Source organism: Triticum dicoccoides, chromosome 2B (genome assembly GCF_002162155.2).
Source record: "Triticum dicoccoides isolate Atlit2015 ecotype Zavitan chromosome 2B, WEW_v2.0, whole genome shotgun sequence".
NCBI lineage: Eukaryota > Viridiplantae > Streptophyta > Magnoliopsida > Poales > Poaceae > Triticum > Triticum dicoccoides.
This window is the reverse complement of record NC_041383.1, coordinates 543,273,824-543,290,176: the sequence shown is the minus strand read 5'-3', so window position 1 is coordinate 543,290,176 and position 16,353 is coordinate 543,273,824. Positions and strand designations below refer to the sequence as shown.

The 16,353-nt window shown below is 42.1% G+C and overlaps 2 protein-coding genes, 1 long non-coding RNA gene and 1 pseudogene across 4 annotated transcripts; 1 reads left to right on the top strand and 3 right to left on the bottom strand.

Annotated features, from left to right (window-relative positions):
• Nucleotides 1-1,468: 1,468 nt before the first annotated feature.
• LOC119360991 lies at nucleotides 1,469-4,894 on the bottom strand (annotated as a pseudogene).
• Nucleotides 4,895-5,686: 792 nt separating this feature from the next.
• LOC119364750 (protein NRT1/ PTR FAMILY 4.5-like) lies at nucleotides 5,687-10,651 on the bottom strand. Of its 2 annotated transcripts, XM_037630271.1 has the most exons (7): nucleotides 10,263-10,651; nucleotides 9,573-9,616; nucleotides 9,020-9,158; nucleotides 8,668-8,885; nucleotides 7,071-7,511; nucleotides 6,845-6,969; nucleotides 5,687-6,736 (listed from the first exon to the last, which is right to left on the bottom strand). In XM_037630271.1, exons 3-7 carry the CDS (start codon nucleotides 9,105-9,107, stop codon nucleotides 5,929-5,931), a joined length of 1,680 nt encoding a protein of 559 aa, XP_037486168.1. In that variant the 5' UTR covers nucleotides 9,108-9,158; nucleotides 9,573-9,616; nucleotides 10,263-10,651; the 3' UTR covers nucleotides 5,687-5,928. The 2 variants fall into 2 exon arrangements, with proteins under 2 accessions (XP_037486168.1, XP_037486166.1); XM_037630269.1 differs by lacking the exon at nucleotides 9,573-9,616.
• Nucleotides 10,652-11,119: 468 nt separating this feature from the next.
• On the bottom strand, nucleotides 11,120-13,247 carry LOC119364751 (protein NRT1/ PTR FAMILY 4.6-like). The gene is made up of 3 exons (XM_037630272.1): nucleotides 12,779-13,247; nucleotides 12,291-12,409; nucleotides 11,120-12,039 (listed from the first exon to the last, which is right to left on the bottom strand). Exons 1-3 carry the CDS (start codon nucleotides 13,211-13,213, stop codon nucleotides 11,250-11,252), a joined length of 1,344 nt encoding a protein of 447 aa, XP_037486169.1. The 5' UTR covers nucleotides 13,214-13,247; the 3' UTR covers nucleotides 11,120-11,249.
• Nucleotides 13,248-14,693: 1,446 nt separating this feature from the next.
• Nucleotides 14,694-15,653, top strand: LOC119364752. Its single transcript, XR_005175078.1, has 2 exons — nucleotides 14,694-14,802; nucleotides 15,488-15,653. It is a non-coding gene; the product is annotated as an uncharacterized LOC119364752 (long non-coding RNA).
• Nucleotides 15,654-16,353: the final 700 nt, after the last annotated feature.

Here is a 16,353-nt window from a genome sequence, read left to right as displayed (position 1 = left end):
GCAGTTGCGTGCTGCTACTGAAGAATTTTAAAGTTAATTTGGATCCGCTCTCCTTGCCGAGAAAGTTCGATTTTGACATCATCCCCTACGACAAGATTTGATTTAGTTTTGAACCTTGACCATCCTGCATCAATCATCATGTCATCATCCTTTGTACTTACAGTATATTAAGCAGGTTCATTCACGTAAGAGAAACTTGGCCACGGTCGCCCGATTATTGAACGACTCCCTCGTTGCTCTAGGAAAACCGGCCCATGAAAACCAACTAAAAATGCGCGCTAGACAATGATCGAACCCAGGATCTACAGCTGCATATACGCTAGAACTACCAGTTGAGATACCGACTATATTTGTTTAAATATAGCAACACAAAACAATATACTTCTAACAAAAAGCAACACAAAACTATATGAATCAACACCAGATTCGAATGTTTTTTTAAATTTTGAACGCAAAAAAATGTTTTGATTCTTTTTTAGTGTTTATGAACAGCGACCACTTTTCAAATTTGTGAACAAATTTACGAAACTAAATTTGGAGAATTCAAACAAACTTTTGGAACATGCACATTTTTAAAACACCAAAACAAAATTTGGAAAATGAACAGTTTTTAAAATTCGCTAACTTTTGAAACGGGAATATTTTTTTAACTCCTGATTTTTATTGAAAACACGGACATTTTTAGAATTGTATGAAATATAGGAACATTTTTTGAAACTCCAGAACAAAATTAGAACACACGAACATTTTTAAATTTTGTGAAGAATTTTTGAAACCAGACCAATTTTTGAAATCACAAAGTTTTCTTTAAAAAGTTGTCAAAATATGAAACAAAACATTCTGAAAAAAAATTCCTAATAAGGAACAGTTTTTAAAATTCCCAAATAATTTCATAATCTGGTTCACGAATAACTTTATATTCTTTCCAGAATCTGGTTCACGAAAATACACAATGAACATTACTGTGATGTGCGCTGAACAATTTGAACATTTTTTCATATACGCTGAACATTTTTAAGTACATAATGAACATTTTCTTAAATATATGATGAACATTTTCATAATACATGTACAAATGGAAGAAAAAGGAAAACGAAAATGAAAAGAAAGAAAAAACAAAAGAAAAAGGCAAAAAGAAAACCAGAAATAAAAAACCTAAAAGTTAAAATAAAACAAAAGGTCAACAAAAGAAATGAGCGAAAAATCAAAGCAGTGAACGGCCCCGCATAATGGGCCGGCCCACCCGCGGGCGTAGCCACTGCTGCGGGGGTCAAATAGGTTCAGCTACCAATCCCGGCCATCCTTTGCAATCCCTGTTTGGCAAACGATTCCAGCGTTTGATTTAGACCGGGATTGCATAGTTCAGGGTGTAAATGACATGGATTTGGACTTTTAGGGTTTGATTCGCCGAACCTCTACGAGTTCAAGGTTTAAAATGGATTTTTTCCTATCTCGAACTAGGCTTTTGCCCTGCTTTATAAATAAAGCGAACATACATACAATCAAGTGACGAACATGAAGGAAGATGCAAACAGTTGGGGCCACAGCACAAGCATGCCCAAAAAACTGGAGAGAAAACATAAAAGGCCACCTAGTGGCAAGCTCCTAAGGAAGTCTATGGAGCCGAAAGACGCCGCGCCGAAGCCACCAGCGCATCCATCATCAACCCAAGCTGCTCGCGATCCCGCCGCCTAGCAAGCGGGTGCCAGTGCTGTAAAAAGGCCAGAAATTTGAAGAACGAATTAGAGGCCTGTCGCGGGAAGATCCGCTCAATCACCATTTTATTGCGAGTAGTCCAAAGGATCCACGTCAATGCCGCAAATATAAGCCAGAATAGGCGGCGCTTGTGCCCAGTCTGGGTCGCCCTGGCCTGCAAGAATTCCGCCAGGTCTCCGGCCTCCCAGTCGGGCCCGAGTGCGTCCCGCCCAAAGCTCCACAGCGCCCTAGCCGCCATGCAAGAGAACAGGATGTGAGAGCCCGTCTCCGGGACACTATAGAGAGGGCAAATGCCGTCGCCCGGGCCGTTGCGCTTACGGACTTCTGTCCCCGAGGGCAAGCGGTCCCGAAGCAAATGCCTTGTGACCATATTCACAATTTCCACCAGGAGTGTGGCCATCAATGACGCAAGCCCTAGATCACACCAGAACAAGGCTGTGGCAATTGACTTCATGCCCCGTGGCACCTCGGTGTTGAAGAATTCAAGGAGCCCGGTGAATGATGTCACATCTGACACGCCAAGCAGCAAGAACTGTGGTGCAAGCCAGAAAAGGGACGTCTACACTGCATCTTCCTTTCTCTTTTTGTCAACAACCGCTGCGATGACAGATGCGAGTATCATGGTGGCGAAGCCTGTACCGATGCGTTGCAAATGAGTGATGCCACCGACATAGCCTGTGTGTCTACGCAAGAACGGCACAAGAAATTGGTCATAGACAACTAGCATTACCATCTGGAATGTGGTGGGGATGATAAAGAGGATAAACCATCTGGAATGTGGTGGGGATGATAAAGAGGATAAACCATCTGGAATGTGGTGTTGCTGCGCTCAGCGTCTTTGTATCCTGCCTTGGGTGTGTGCGTGTGTTGCGGTGGCACGTGTTTGTACTGGGTGCTTGTTGATCAGTGCTTTATATATAAAGCGGGGCGAAAGCCTTTTTCGGTAAAGAGTGTCGCGGGCGAAACATGAATCTTGCCCAGCCTTGTGTTCGTCATGCCACCTTGCTGCACAGTGAATGTGAAGAGGATAATGTCCGACACATATCCACCAATCATGCAGCTAATGAAGAGAGGAAACACATGAAGCACAATCTTCGTCTCCTCCACCTTCGTTGTATTGCAAACTGACCAGGATCCATTTTTGCCATGGTTTATGCAAGCTTTGTCGAGGAATCTGGCAAGATGCATGAAAGAGTTTATAGTAGGGAACACTATTATAATTCTAGAGTGCCTACAACTTCTATTTTCAAACGAAACAAATGACCACGCTCCACTATCAATGAGATAATGGAGTAATAAAAGGTTTCCCAGCATCCCCATGCCAAAATATGAAAATAGTCCACATAGAAGCGAGAAAATGTTACTGTTTCAGTGAATCTTACTTCAGACTGTTTGTTTGAGTGTGGCAACAGAACTAGTCCTTGTTCTAGTGCAGCTTTCCTGTGCTTCTTCCGGTTTCTCAGGAAGTACAAGCTTCCTGTTCCTGAATGCGACCACAAGAACCTGGGAGAGGCAAGATTGTAGTTAACTAATGTTTCTAACACATTCACTGAAAATTGTGATGGCACATTGTGTTTTAAGCCAGGAATATGAAGCACACTGCACAACCTGCAGTATTCGAGTTAGAGGACTTCCTTCTGGTACTTGGTTGCGGTAGAAAGGGAGACCAGCAGCAACTATGAGCAATCCGAGCAGAATTAGGCTGGTACACACCCCAAGTCCAATATCCCACCCTTTGTAATTTTCAAGCCACGCTATGAGAATCAGCCCTACAAAACTCCAAAGGAGATTCCGAAGGTATACCAATTAAAGAAGCTGGACTGTTGACGGGACTCGGAGGGATCTTCATGGTCAAATTGGTCAGCTCCGAGGGATGGCAAGCAAACACGCATAGAACCATCACCAAGTGCGCTCATATACAAGACTATGTACAGTAAGGTAGCATTCCAGCCATGGACCTCTTTGCAGTTGTTTACCTCTGCTTCACTGTTGCAAGGTGGTGGGTGGAGTGAGGGAAGGTAGGCTTGCAGTGCGAGCAATCCGTAACCCAGCAAAAAAATGCATGTTTGATTACACTACAATGGCACAATTGCGTATAGAAGGTGCAAAAATACTGCTGTCAGCCAGCTCTCCACAAATGCATGTTTGATTATACTACAATTGCCTATGGAAGGTGCAAAAATACCTGTCAACTAGTAAGAACTTGGTGTTAAAATCTAAGCCTGTTTGAAATCCTTATGAAGGAATTTCAGAAGCTAAGAAAACTATTGCGTAGCATAATTAATACTACATTTTTTACATGTCAACATCGTAAACTGTAACGTAAGGCTTGATAGCATACAACAAAGAAGAAGATGCTAATACTAGCATTTTACACTAAAAGGTATCCCTTCATATCCACATCAAGTGGATTTTATGTAAAGGATATGCCAGAGTAGGTATTATATGTTTGTTAGGACATGAGCTGTATTAAACCACCACAAATTGTAAGGTAGTTCTCAGTTTTAGCATTTGCTCCATATGTAACAGGCGCATAGCTGTTTGAGTTAGATATACTGAGAGTCCATTCTCACACTTACGCCATATGATTTTGTACACCCATACATCTCAACATTGGGAAATTACTTCTTCACTGCAGATAACGCTTCTCCCTAATTTTGGTCAGACCACATCACAATGACGAGAAATACAAGAAAATAAATTTTATGAGAAAAGATGCAAGAATAAAAGAATAGTTCCGTTGGATCGTGTTAGAAAATCAGAAATCATGTAGGTAACCGAACAGACTAAAACACACATTACCAGAAACATAAACGGACCAAAGAGGAGCATAGTTCTAGAGCGAGTAATGTAGGAGTCCCAGAGGAAAGCTCCTATCAGTGCAAAGCCAGATGTGGCTGTAATTGCAGAGCCTGAGACCCCCATGTGCATTGTTCCGTGGAGGTAAGTGACCAGATTCAGCAGGTTTGGGACAAGAACCACGTTGGTTACTACAGTCAGAACTGCAAGGGGGATCATACAAAAATGCTTCGATATTTTGAACTCGGAACAGAAGCTTCAAAATGGCAACAGTGAGATAGTGCATATGCCCAGCCCACGCATATGCAAATATGTCTGCAGAAGGATTTGGTGCATAATGACTTACCGTACAAAAACCAAGCTGCTCTGACTCCGCCATGCACCTCTTTATTAATGGTGTTTCCCCTCCAATCCACGAAGCCTCCAGGTGCCATGGTGCTTCTTCCTTCGGATTACTGCCTGTGGCATCCCTAAGTAATTGACAGGGGTACAAATTAGCAGATGTGGATGCTCATATTCAAAGGAGACACAACATCGACAGGAAGAATCATTGATTCTTGCCATTTGTTGGTAACTCCTACTGACTTGGATTTGGACATTATAAAAGACATTCACTAATGCCAAAGTAGAATAAAAAGATTAGGGACATGTAAGATGAGATTATAGAATTCCACAAGTACAAACATGCAGATATGGATATCAGTGTGTCATCATCATGAAAGTGACATTTTGTAAGTCCTTTTGATAAGATAATTTCCTTCAAAGTAGAGCATCCTCACTTGTACTGGAATGCTCATGTCCGAAAGCAACATGATAACCAAGTATATAAAAATTCAGAAGTACAAAAAAAAAAAATTATCAACCACTGCCCAACACACTGGTCCATAGGACAAAAGGCATACTCCCTCTGCTTCTTTTTTTGCGAAATAGCATACTCCCTCTGTTTGGAAATGAAAGGAGTAATATGACTGTCCAAAGGAAACTGATGATCCGAGTTTAATCATTAGACTCAGCTAAGTAAATGGATTTATGGGAGTAAAGCAAAGCTACCGTATAATGAATATGACTAATACATACTGAAGGTGAAACGTATACACACCTTCTACAGGAGTAGTAACCGATGCTGAAACATAACCAAAGACCATAACTCACTGTTCGGAGAAGTAAGCTATTTGCCCTTGGATATTATTTTGACATGAACAATCCACGTTAGGTAGTGTTATGGAGAAAGCCATTTCTTTTGACAATTTCACAAATGGAGTATCAAGGATGAACCTAACCAATCAGCACAGCACATCAGAGCAGAACACAGGTTACAGGCTTCTACATTGCTTTGCAAACTTAACTGATCAATGACATGGTGAAGACATGTTACATTTTTACTTAAGTAAAAAACAACGGGTATGTAATATTTCAAGGTGAATCCTGATCAACCGATGTCTCAACGATGCGTGGATTGTGCTGGTACACATACTTCTTGGCCCAGTACAGGTAGTTGCATAAGCCAAGCAATCCCACAACAGCCACAGCCCAGTAGAACAGGTCAAGATGGCTGTTGTTCAAGCTTGTACCCTCGAGCCAGCCTCTCTGGTGCCCATGCCTTGTGGCCTTGTTCACAATTTCCACCAGCGTTGTGGCCAGCAAGGACGCGAGCCCCAGAGCACACCAGAACAACGCTGTGGCAATAGACTTCATGCCGCGTGGTGCCTCGCTGTTGAAGAACTCAAGGAGCCCGGTGAATGATGTCACATCTGCCACACCAAGAAGGAAGAATTGAGGTGCAAGCCAGAAGAGGGACATCTGCACCACAGCTTCCTTTCTCTTCTTCTCAACAATTGCTGCAATGATTGACGCAAGTAGCATGGTGACGAAGCCTATACCAATGCGTTGCAAATGAGTGACACCACCAACATAGCCTGTACGTCTACGCAAGAATGGCACAAGGAACTGGTCATAGACAGCAAGCATTAGCATCTGGAATATGATGGGGATGATAAAGAGTGTCGCGGGGGAAACATGGATCTTGCCCAGCCTTGTGTTCGTCATGGTGCCTTGCTGCACAGTGAATGTGAAGAGGATAACGTTCGATATATATCCGATTATGGAGCTGACGAAGAGAGGAAGCACACGGAGGATGATCTTTGTCTCCTCCACCTTTCTCAGACTACAAACTGACCAGGCTCCACTTTGGCCACTGTTGATGCAAGCTTTGTCGAGGAATCTGCCAAGATGCATGAACAGTCTATAATCTCGTACACTACTCTCTATGCCAACTTGATAAGTAGTACACACAAAAGTCAGAAAAAGGTATTATTTCACTGAATCTTACTTCAGACTATTTGTTTGAGCGAGTGCATCAACAGAACATGCCCTTGTCCCAGTGCAGCTTTCCTTCGCTTCCTCAAGTTTTTCAGGAAGTTCAAGTTTCCTGTTCCTGAATGCAACCACAAGAACCCGGGAGAGGCAAAATTGCAGTTAAGTAATGTTTCTAACACATTTCCTGAGAATTGGGATGGTATATTATGTTGTAAGCCAGGAATATGTAGTAGCACAACCTGCAGTATTCGAGTTAGAGGACTTCCTTGTGGTACTTGGTTGCAGTAGAAGGGGAAACCGGCAGCGACTATGAGCAATCCTAGCAGAATTAGGATGGCACACACCCCAAGTCCGATATCCCACCCTTTGTAGTTCTCGATCCCCACTATGAGAATCAGCCCTACAAAACCTCCAAAGGAGATTCCAAAGGTATACCAGTTAAAGAAGCTGGACTGTTGGCGGGACTCAGAGGGATCTTCATGGTCAAATTGGTCTGCTCCGAGGGATGGCAAGCAAACACGGATAAAACCATCACCAAATGCAGTCATATACAAGGCTGTGTACAATAAGGTAGCATTCCATCCATGGACCACTTCACAGCTGTTTAGCTCTGCTTCAATGTTGCAAGCTGGTGGACGGAGTGAAGGAAGGTAGGCTTGCAGTGCGAGCAATCCGTAACCCTGCACAAATGCATGTTTGATTAGAACACAATAGCATTATATATATAATTTCCTATAGAAGGTGCATAAAAAGCTGTCAGCCAGTGACATTTGACTCGTGGACATCCGTATAATGGAATTTTAGAGGCTGAGAAAAATACTTTGCATAAATTATATACTCCCTCCGTCCGGAAATACTCGTCATCAAAATGGATAAAAGGGGATGTATCTAGATGTATTTTAGTTCTAGATACATCTCCTTTTATCCATTTTGATGACAAGTATTTTCGGATGGAGGGTGTATTTTTTTACAAGTAAACATCATGAAGGGTGTTAATGTAAGGCTTTATAGGATAGGACAAAAATGAAGATGGCGTAGTAGCCTTTTACACCAAAAGGCATCCCTAAATATGTCATATTCACATTAAGTGGATCTAATGGTCCAGGATATGCCAGAGTAAGTATTATTTGTCAGGAATTGAGCTGTACTAGAGCATGTTAAGTTATAAGGCAGTTCTCAAGAACTGAGCATCACCCAGTTAACTATCGGCTTCTGTGCTCGGTCAGCCCACTCAGGTTCGAGGCCTGGTCTCCCAGCGGTGCCTCACGGTTGTTGTTCTAAATATAAACACCATGGGTGCTAGTTCCTGTTGGTTGATTTTTTTTCTATTATTATATAAGGCAGTTCTAGGTTTTAGTATTTTCTCCATATGCTAGAGAAGCATAGCTGTTTTAGTAATATATTTAGTTATTTACAGTCCATTCTCACCTCACCCCTTCCAATTTTGTACCATACATTTCAGCTCCTGAAAAGTCTTCATCAAAGCAGATAACAGTTTTACTCATGTTTGTGGGTTCACATCACAATTAGGATAATTACAATACAAGTATATCAAAATTATGACAAATTTGCAGCAATTTTGTAATCATTTTTAGGACCAATCCAAGGGTAGTAAGATGGTAGGATTTTATATTCACTTCTTTAGGTGACATAGCTACTTGTGTTTAAAAACTATTTGATAAAGCCCAACAGGTATTATTAACACTCTCTAATCTCTATCATGGGCACAATTCTTGTTACAAAAAGAAAGAGAACATGTAGGTAACAAAATAATAATTGGATCATAAGGAAAATCAGAAATCGTGCAGATGACTGAACAGAGGAAGATCATATTACCAGAAACATAAATGGACCAAAGAGGAGCATTGTTCTAAAGCGAGTAATGTAGGAGTCGGAGAGGAAAGCTGCTATCATTGCAAACCCGGATGTGGCACCAAAAAAATTAGTGGTTGTAGTTGCAGAGGCCGAGACCCCCATATGCATTGTTCCATGAAGATAAGTAACCAGATTCAGCAGGTTTGGGATAATAACCACGTTGGTTACCACAGTCAGAACTGCAAGGGAGATTACAAAAAAATGGTTCAATGTTTTGAACTCAGAACAGAAGCTTGAAAATAGAACAGTGAGATGTTGTTTGGCCACACATATATAAATGTCTGCATACTAGATTCGGTGTATAGTGAATTACCGTACAAGAACCATGCTGCTCTGACTCCACCATGCACCTCTTTCCTGATGGCGTTTCCCCTCCAATCCACAAAGCCTACTAGTGCCATGGTGCCTCTTATTCCTCCTACTCACTGCCTGTCTGCCTGCCCGTAGCATCCCTGACCATAAGAGGGGTATAAATAAGCAGGTGATATCCATATTCAAAGGAGTGACAGCATCAACAGGATTAATCAAACATTCTTAAATATTTAATGCCATTCTTACCAACTATCAACACTAATTTGACTTCCATTTTATCAACTATCAACAATAATTTGACTCCCATTGTTCATAATTCCTACTAACTAAAAATTTGGGAATTACAAAAGACATTGAGCAATGATGAAGTAGAAAAAAAAAGATTAGGTGCATGTACAATGAGGCTATTGAAGTCAATAAGTATCAACAACTAGCAGATATTGATATCAGTGTGCCATCATCCTGATAGCAACATGTTGTAAGTTAGCTCCTTATTCATTAATTGTTTCGAGAGTAAGTCCTTTGATAGGCTAACTTCCTTTAAAGTAGTGCACCTTAGCTTATGAACTGGAAGGCTTGGCTCGCGTATGAAAGCGACCTGACAACAATGTAATAAAAACTCAGACGTAAAATATTATCAATCCGTGCTCAATGCATTGAGTCAAGACAAAAATCATACCCCCCCCCCCCACCCTGTTTGCAAATGTATGGCATAAGGTATCAACTTTGTGTTCACACTGCTGTACTGCTTGCTGGTCAGAGCTTGAGCTTGGACAGTCAAACTACGCCGTACACTTCCAAATGGAATGAGCTTTGTGGTATATTCATCATCCCCGCATCATTTTCATCCATATCCAAGTATCCATCTAGCTTGTGAGGTTATGGTGTACTGCTGATGTCGTGCCTACTACAAGAATGCGTATGCTTGTGACATGTGAGAGTTTTTTTTCTGATAAAGGGCACTTTTATTAACTCAAAATGTAGCATCAAACGGATATAAAGCATGATAAGCAACACCCGGCCTCTGCATAGTGAGGATGCACACAGCCAAGCACGAACAGTCCGACAAAAAAAACGACATATCGGCAACAGTAAAGTCATGTGTGAGAGTTGAAAGCTAAGAAGAAAGAGATACAGTTGTTGAGTTCTTAACCATTATCCACATGGTCATGTTGTACATGCCGCAACAAGAATCTGCCAAAGCAATGCATGTCAAGTTTGACACGCATAAACTGAAAACATACCTTCCCCATTCTCCTGGGGGCTGAATTCTCTCCGCGGCATCTCCGCCTCAATCTGGGATCGATGGGAAGAATACGGGGCCTCGGAGGCAGGGCGAGTGGCCGCCGGGCGGGCGCCGGTGGCCAGAGGCTGGCTCTGAGTGGGTTAAATCCACCGAGTCCCTCCATCGCGCTGCCGCAGCCAACGGCTCAGCCGCCGCCGCCGCCGCCGCCGCCACGGTCCGCATCCGCACTCCTTGTCTGCCCTCAGACGTAGATTCTGCCCGCGCCCTGCCAACCCTGAAAACTGCCGGGCGGTTGTGATTGATTGCTGAGGGGGAAGAGCCGAACAGGAAAGGAGAGAGAGAAAGAGGAAGAGGAGCAAGAAGAACATGCTGACAGGTGGGACCCACTCGTCGGTGTGACAGATAAGCTGGTCCCAGCTGACGCAGTAAACTGGACTACCCACCTGCATTTCTTCACGCCGCCGCCGTCCCCCGCCGAGCCGAGCCGTCCACCTCGCCGTTTCGGTCCCCGCATTGTCCGACACCTCTGGTCCCCGCGCGCTTCGCCGGAGACTCGCCGCGGTAGGTTCTCCTTCTCCCCATCTGAACTGCTTTATCCCTTTTACTTTCCGGCCACCGCGTTTCGTGTTTAGTTTGGGGTGCCGCCGCGGTGAGGCCTTCAGCGGGGAGGCTGCGAGGGTATCGACTTGGGAACATGGCATATACAATGGTTCTTACCCAATTACTCCCATCTACCATGATTCCACCTTGATGTTCGACGAATCTATCGATGACTTGGTGAGATGACACTTCTTTTTTTTCTTTTCAATGAAAGGTAACGTATCTGTATGACACATTTTATCGATCACTGCTGAATATTGATTGGTGGATATTACAGTATTTCTCAGTTACAGTATGTATAGCACTGATACGCTAACTAACACAATTCATCAAAAAATATTTGGTCTATCACCTATTGCCTATGTATCTCGCTATGCTTGGCTATTTAGTTTTCAGAGCTATCACCAACTAATCCAGCACCACTGCTCCGTTGCGTCTTGGCATATCTCCTCGCCCAGAAAGCATAGTTGATGAGTGCCACCAGCTCGATGGCTGCCAGCAACAAGAAGAAACGATCAAGGCGTGTCCTGTTGAAGTCTGCTCCATCTAGCCACCCTCTTCCACCATTGCCGTGCCGCGACGCGTTGTTCGCTAGCTGTATGAAGGCACTTGCTAACCAGGCTGCTATTCCAGCAACGATGGACTGCGCTGCCGGTGCTATCAGCTTCATTTCCGGAGATGACTCGCTCTTTATGAACTCAATCAGTCCACTGAAGGATGCTGCATCCATGATGCTTAGCAGGAAGAATTGCAGAACCAACCAGAACACGGACATCGGGACGCCTGCTCCTGTCGATGTTGGCCCATGCTGCTCTGCGACTGTCAGCCTTCTTGTTTCCACTATCGCCGCAAGGCATGCTGCTGCTACCCCGCACGCCGAGCCAGCACCGATACTCTGCAGTGGGGTGATTCCGTGTGTGTGGCCTGTAAATCTTTCTAGCAGTGGCGTCAATATCTGCCTGTAGAATGGTTGCATAAGCATGTGAAATGCTGTTGGGATTGCAATGAGAGAGGCGGAAGGTATCTGGATCGTGCCTATCCCTTTGTCCATGGTGCTGCCGACTTGTATCGTTAGTGTCATTAGCAGCGTGAAGGGCAGGTAGATGAGCAAGCAGCTGATGAAGATTGGAAGCATTCGGGTGATGGCCTTTGTTAACTCCTCGATCTGAGTGGTGCTACAGAATGAAAATAAATTGTTACCTCCATCAAATATATTCTAGATTTTTCCAAGAATATGCTAAAAGGATTATAGTTGAGTACTTGAGTTAATATCACGATATTGCTACGTCCGGGCATTTCTTTTACTCTTTAAATTGTTGACATCCTAGGATGTAACACTTCTACTTATTTTCAGAAATATAAATGTACTAACAATTAGCTAAACAGAAAGCAAGAGTTAGGGAATATTGACCACTAAGGAACTTACCCAGTGCTCTTGCTGTCAGATTTGCCTTCCCCATCAACACTATCCGCTGCTCCTATCTCCTGCAGCTCGATAACATCTATGGTAGCAACCTGCCTCTTCTTTGATGAAGTGACAAGAACCTGGAGAATATAACTTGAATGTTGAGAACCATTTGCATCTTCAGTTTTTCTTGTTTTAACTTAATAGATGCAGGATGAGACACATTCAATTTTTGAAAATTAGCGTGTTGGTTCCTTTATTGCTTGATGAGTAACTAATATGCTAGTTAGGGATGGGACATGGTGACCTTTCAGGATTAAGATTATAAGAATGACTAATACAGTGCATTGGGATCAAGCAAAATTCTGTTCGACCCTGTAAAACTTGGACCGGATAGTCTAGAATTGTGTTGTTCACTTGGAGTAGGATGAAGGAACGATGACATGAGAATAATGAGTACTGGAACCTTCATAATTAGCATGCATACTGTGCTCTGTATGAAGTTTTACCTGCAATATTCCCTTTAGAGGACTTCCATTAGGCTTCTGTGTTCTATAGAAAGGCAGTCCACTGGCTGCCACAAACAGCCCTACAAGTACAATAAGTGCAGATATCATAAAGCCAAGGGCCCAGCCCAAATTGTTCTCGATCCAGACTAAGAATACCAATCCCATTAGTGCTCCAACAGAGTTTGCAAACTTGATCCAGCTCAAGAACGTACTCTTGAGATGTGTTTCTTTTGGATCATCATTGCTGAACTGATCTCCACCAAGCAATGGTATGCAAGCGCGCATGCAGCCTTCTCCGATGGCAAACATTAATAAGCTCAAGTAGAGCAGTGTTAAGCTCCAACCTTTAGCTGACTCACAGTTGTTTGGTTCTTTGTTTATCTCACAATCCAGAGGATGTAGTGAAGGCAAGTATGCCTGCAATGCTAGCAACATATAGCCCTGTGTCGTTCAACAGAAAATATTTAGAATTCAGGATTTGTCATCTACTTCCACAATCACAATTATTAGATACCTAACTGATCTGATAGTAGTTACTGTTAAGTACTCCCTCCGTTCCATACAATGACCGCCCGTTGACAAGAATTATGGAACGGAGTATATGGGACCATGATCATACACTGATACAGATGGTCAAAATTGTCTAAGTTGTTGGCAGATTGCTCAATCAACGGGCGGTCACTCTCTTGAATTGGTCAGTTACTGAAACAAAATAGTATCAACCCTTGGTTCATGCTCTTATGTTTATTGTCTTTATAGAAGACTAAAATTGTATATCTTATACAATACTTGCAGTAGTCAGTAACAAAAAAGAAGGGAACTAAATTCTAGATAATATGCTTCACTACAGCATCTCTACTTCAACCTGGTAGCCTAAATAGAAACTTAAGAAGCCAAAGGGAAACATAAAGCTTTACAGTTTACTTGATAGTACCAAGATAGTGAAGGCCATTAAAAGTTTGCTGCTTCACTATTAGGCTTGATTGACTCTTACAGGGAGTTTAATGGGCAAGGGGATTACCAGGACTGCAAGGGGACTGAATACAAATATAGCAGTGGTTCGCTGGATATATGCGCCAGCGATAAAGTTCATCAGGGCAGCAAAGAAGAATATTGCACCGACCAGATAGGTGATCACAGCTGAGGAGGTCACAATATCCAGATGTAGTATCCTGTGGAAATAGGCTACAAGGCTGAAGTTTGCACTGTTGGGGCAACTTCGCAGCACGGCCAAAACTGCAAAGAACATAGAATTCAGCTCCGACAGATTGTTCGATTCTGGTTCAAGATGCATGCAACTATATTATTTTAGGATCAGCAAGAGTGAAGCAAATCATACTTTTCAGGCTAGGCTAAGCCATTTGATTCCTACAAACAGATCTGTGTGGACCAATGAGATTCACTCAGTTTTACCAAGCTGAGTTGTAGATGCCCAATTAATAGATATATCATGCTTGAACAAACACAACTAATCTGAATTCAGTTGGGCCCAGACTTTGCTTTGCCCGAAACTGAGTTGCTGGTAATACCGTCTGAGGTTGACCATGCTGTGGCAAATCTTCCAGATATTCAGTATAGAGTTATTTTGCACATGCAGCATGCCTCTTTCAACCAAAGGGAGGTTGTTCTTCTACTTATCCATGGTACGTACAAAATGTTGCAGCTGTACAGATGATCTTTACCAACATTTTGTCAGAAGTGGCGTATTTTCATTGTATTTCAATATTCACCATGACAACGTCTTTTCATTCATTTATTTATTATCCTTTTTCTTGTTTGAGAGAAGTGTAAGAAGAAGAGAAAGGGATCATTGATTATTCACCATGAGATTTTTCAGAATTTCTCATTATCATGCATGATCAACACGAGGATTTGCCTGGTTCTTCAACTTCCTTACCCCATTTCTTGTTTAATGCTTGGAAGTCATAAACTATGTCCTGAGATTTCGTTTGATATTCTATCTTGGTAGATACATGCTCAGTGAAGGGAGGTTGTTCTAGATGTAAAACTTCTACTTATCCGTGGTACGTACAAAATGTTGCAGCTTTACAGACGATCTTTACCAGCATTTTTCCAGATGTGGTGTATTTTCATCGTATTACATGACAACGTCTTTTTTTTAATTTATCTATTTTCCTTTTTCTTGCTTGAGTGAAGCGTAATAAGAAGAGAAAAGGACCATTGATTCAATTTGAAAAGAAAAAAAAATCAATGTTCCTTTTCTCTTCTTCTTACACTTCTCTCAAGCAAAAAAAAGGAAGATAATAAAAGGACCATTGGTTCTTGACCATGAGGTTTTGTCAGAATTTCTCATTATCATGCATCATCAACGAGGATTTGGCTGGTTCTTTAACTTCCTCACCACATTTCTTGTTTAATGCTTGGAAGTCATAGACTATGTCCTCAGATTTTGTTTGGTATCCTATATATCTTGGCAGATATATCTTTTTGCTGCAGCAATAGGAGACATGACAACACCTTTTCGTTTATTTATTTATCTGTTTTCCTTTTACTTGCTTAAGAGACGTGTAAGAAGAAGAGAAAAGGAGCATTGATTCTTGACAATGAGATTTTGTCAGAATTTCTCATAATCATGCATGATCAACGAGGATTTGGCCGGTTCTTCAACTTCATGGCCCCATTTCTTGTTTAATGCTTGGAAGTCATAAACTACATCCTGAGATTTTGTTTGATATTCTATCTTGGTAGATGCATGATCAGCGAAGGGAGGTGGTCCTCGGAGGTGGAACCTTACAATTGTTCATATGGTGGAGAGTTAAAATTTGAAATGTAAAACTTCTACTTAACCATGGTAGGTGCAACATGTTGTAGCTGAACAGATGATCTTTATCAGCATTTTGTCAGATGTGGTTTATCTTCATCCTATTTCAGTATTAGCCATGACAGCGTCTTTTCGTTTAGTTAACTATTTTCCTCTTTCTTGCTTGAGAAAAGTGTAAGAAGAGAAAAAGATCATTGATTCCTGACCATGAGATTTTGTCAGAATTTCTCATGACCATGCATGATCAATGAGGATTTGGCTGGTTCTTTCGCTTCCTCATCCCATTGGTTTTTAATGCTTGGAAGTCATCAACTATGTCCTGAGATTTTGTCACAATTTCTCATGGCCATGCATGATCAACGAGGATTTGGCTGGTTCTTTAGCTTCCCCATCCCATTTCATTTCTAATGCTCTTGGAAGTCATAAACTATGTCCTGAGATTTTGTTTGATATTTTATCTTGGTAGATGTATCTTTTTGCTGAGGCTATAGGAGATCCTTTTGCTGGGGCGATGATAAGAGGTCCTGTCATAGACTTCCAAGTGTAATATCTTGTACATGTCACTCTAGTTAAGAAAACCCATACTCTTAGAGGTGGAAGCTTAGAAATTGTTCACGTGGTGGAGATTGTGTCAAAATTTGAAGTGGCAAATTTCTAGTTACGCCCATGGTACTTGCAGCCCACAGACGATCTTTACCAACATTACACCGTCTTTTTATTTATTTATTTATTTATTTTTCTTGCTTGAGAGAAGTGTAAGAAGAGGAGGGAAGGACCATTGATTCTTGACCAT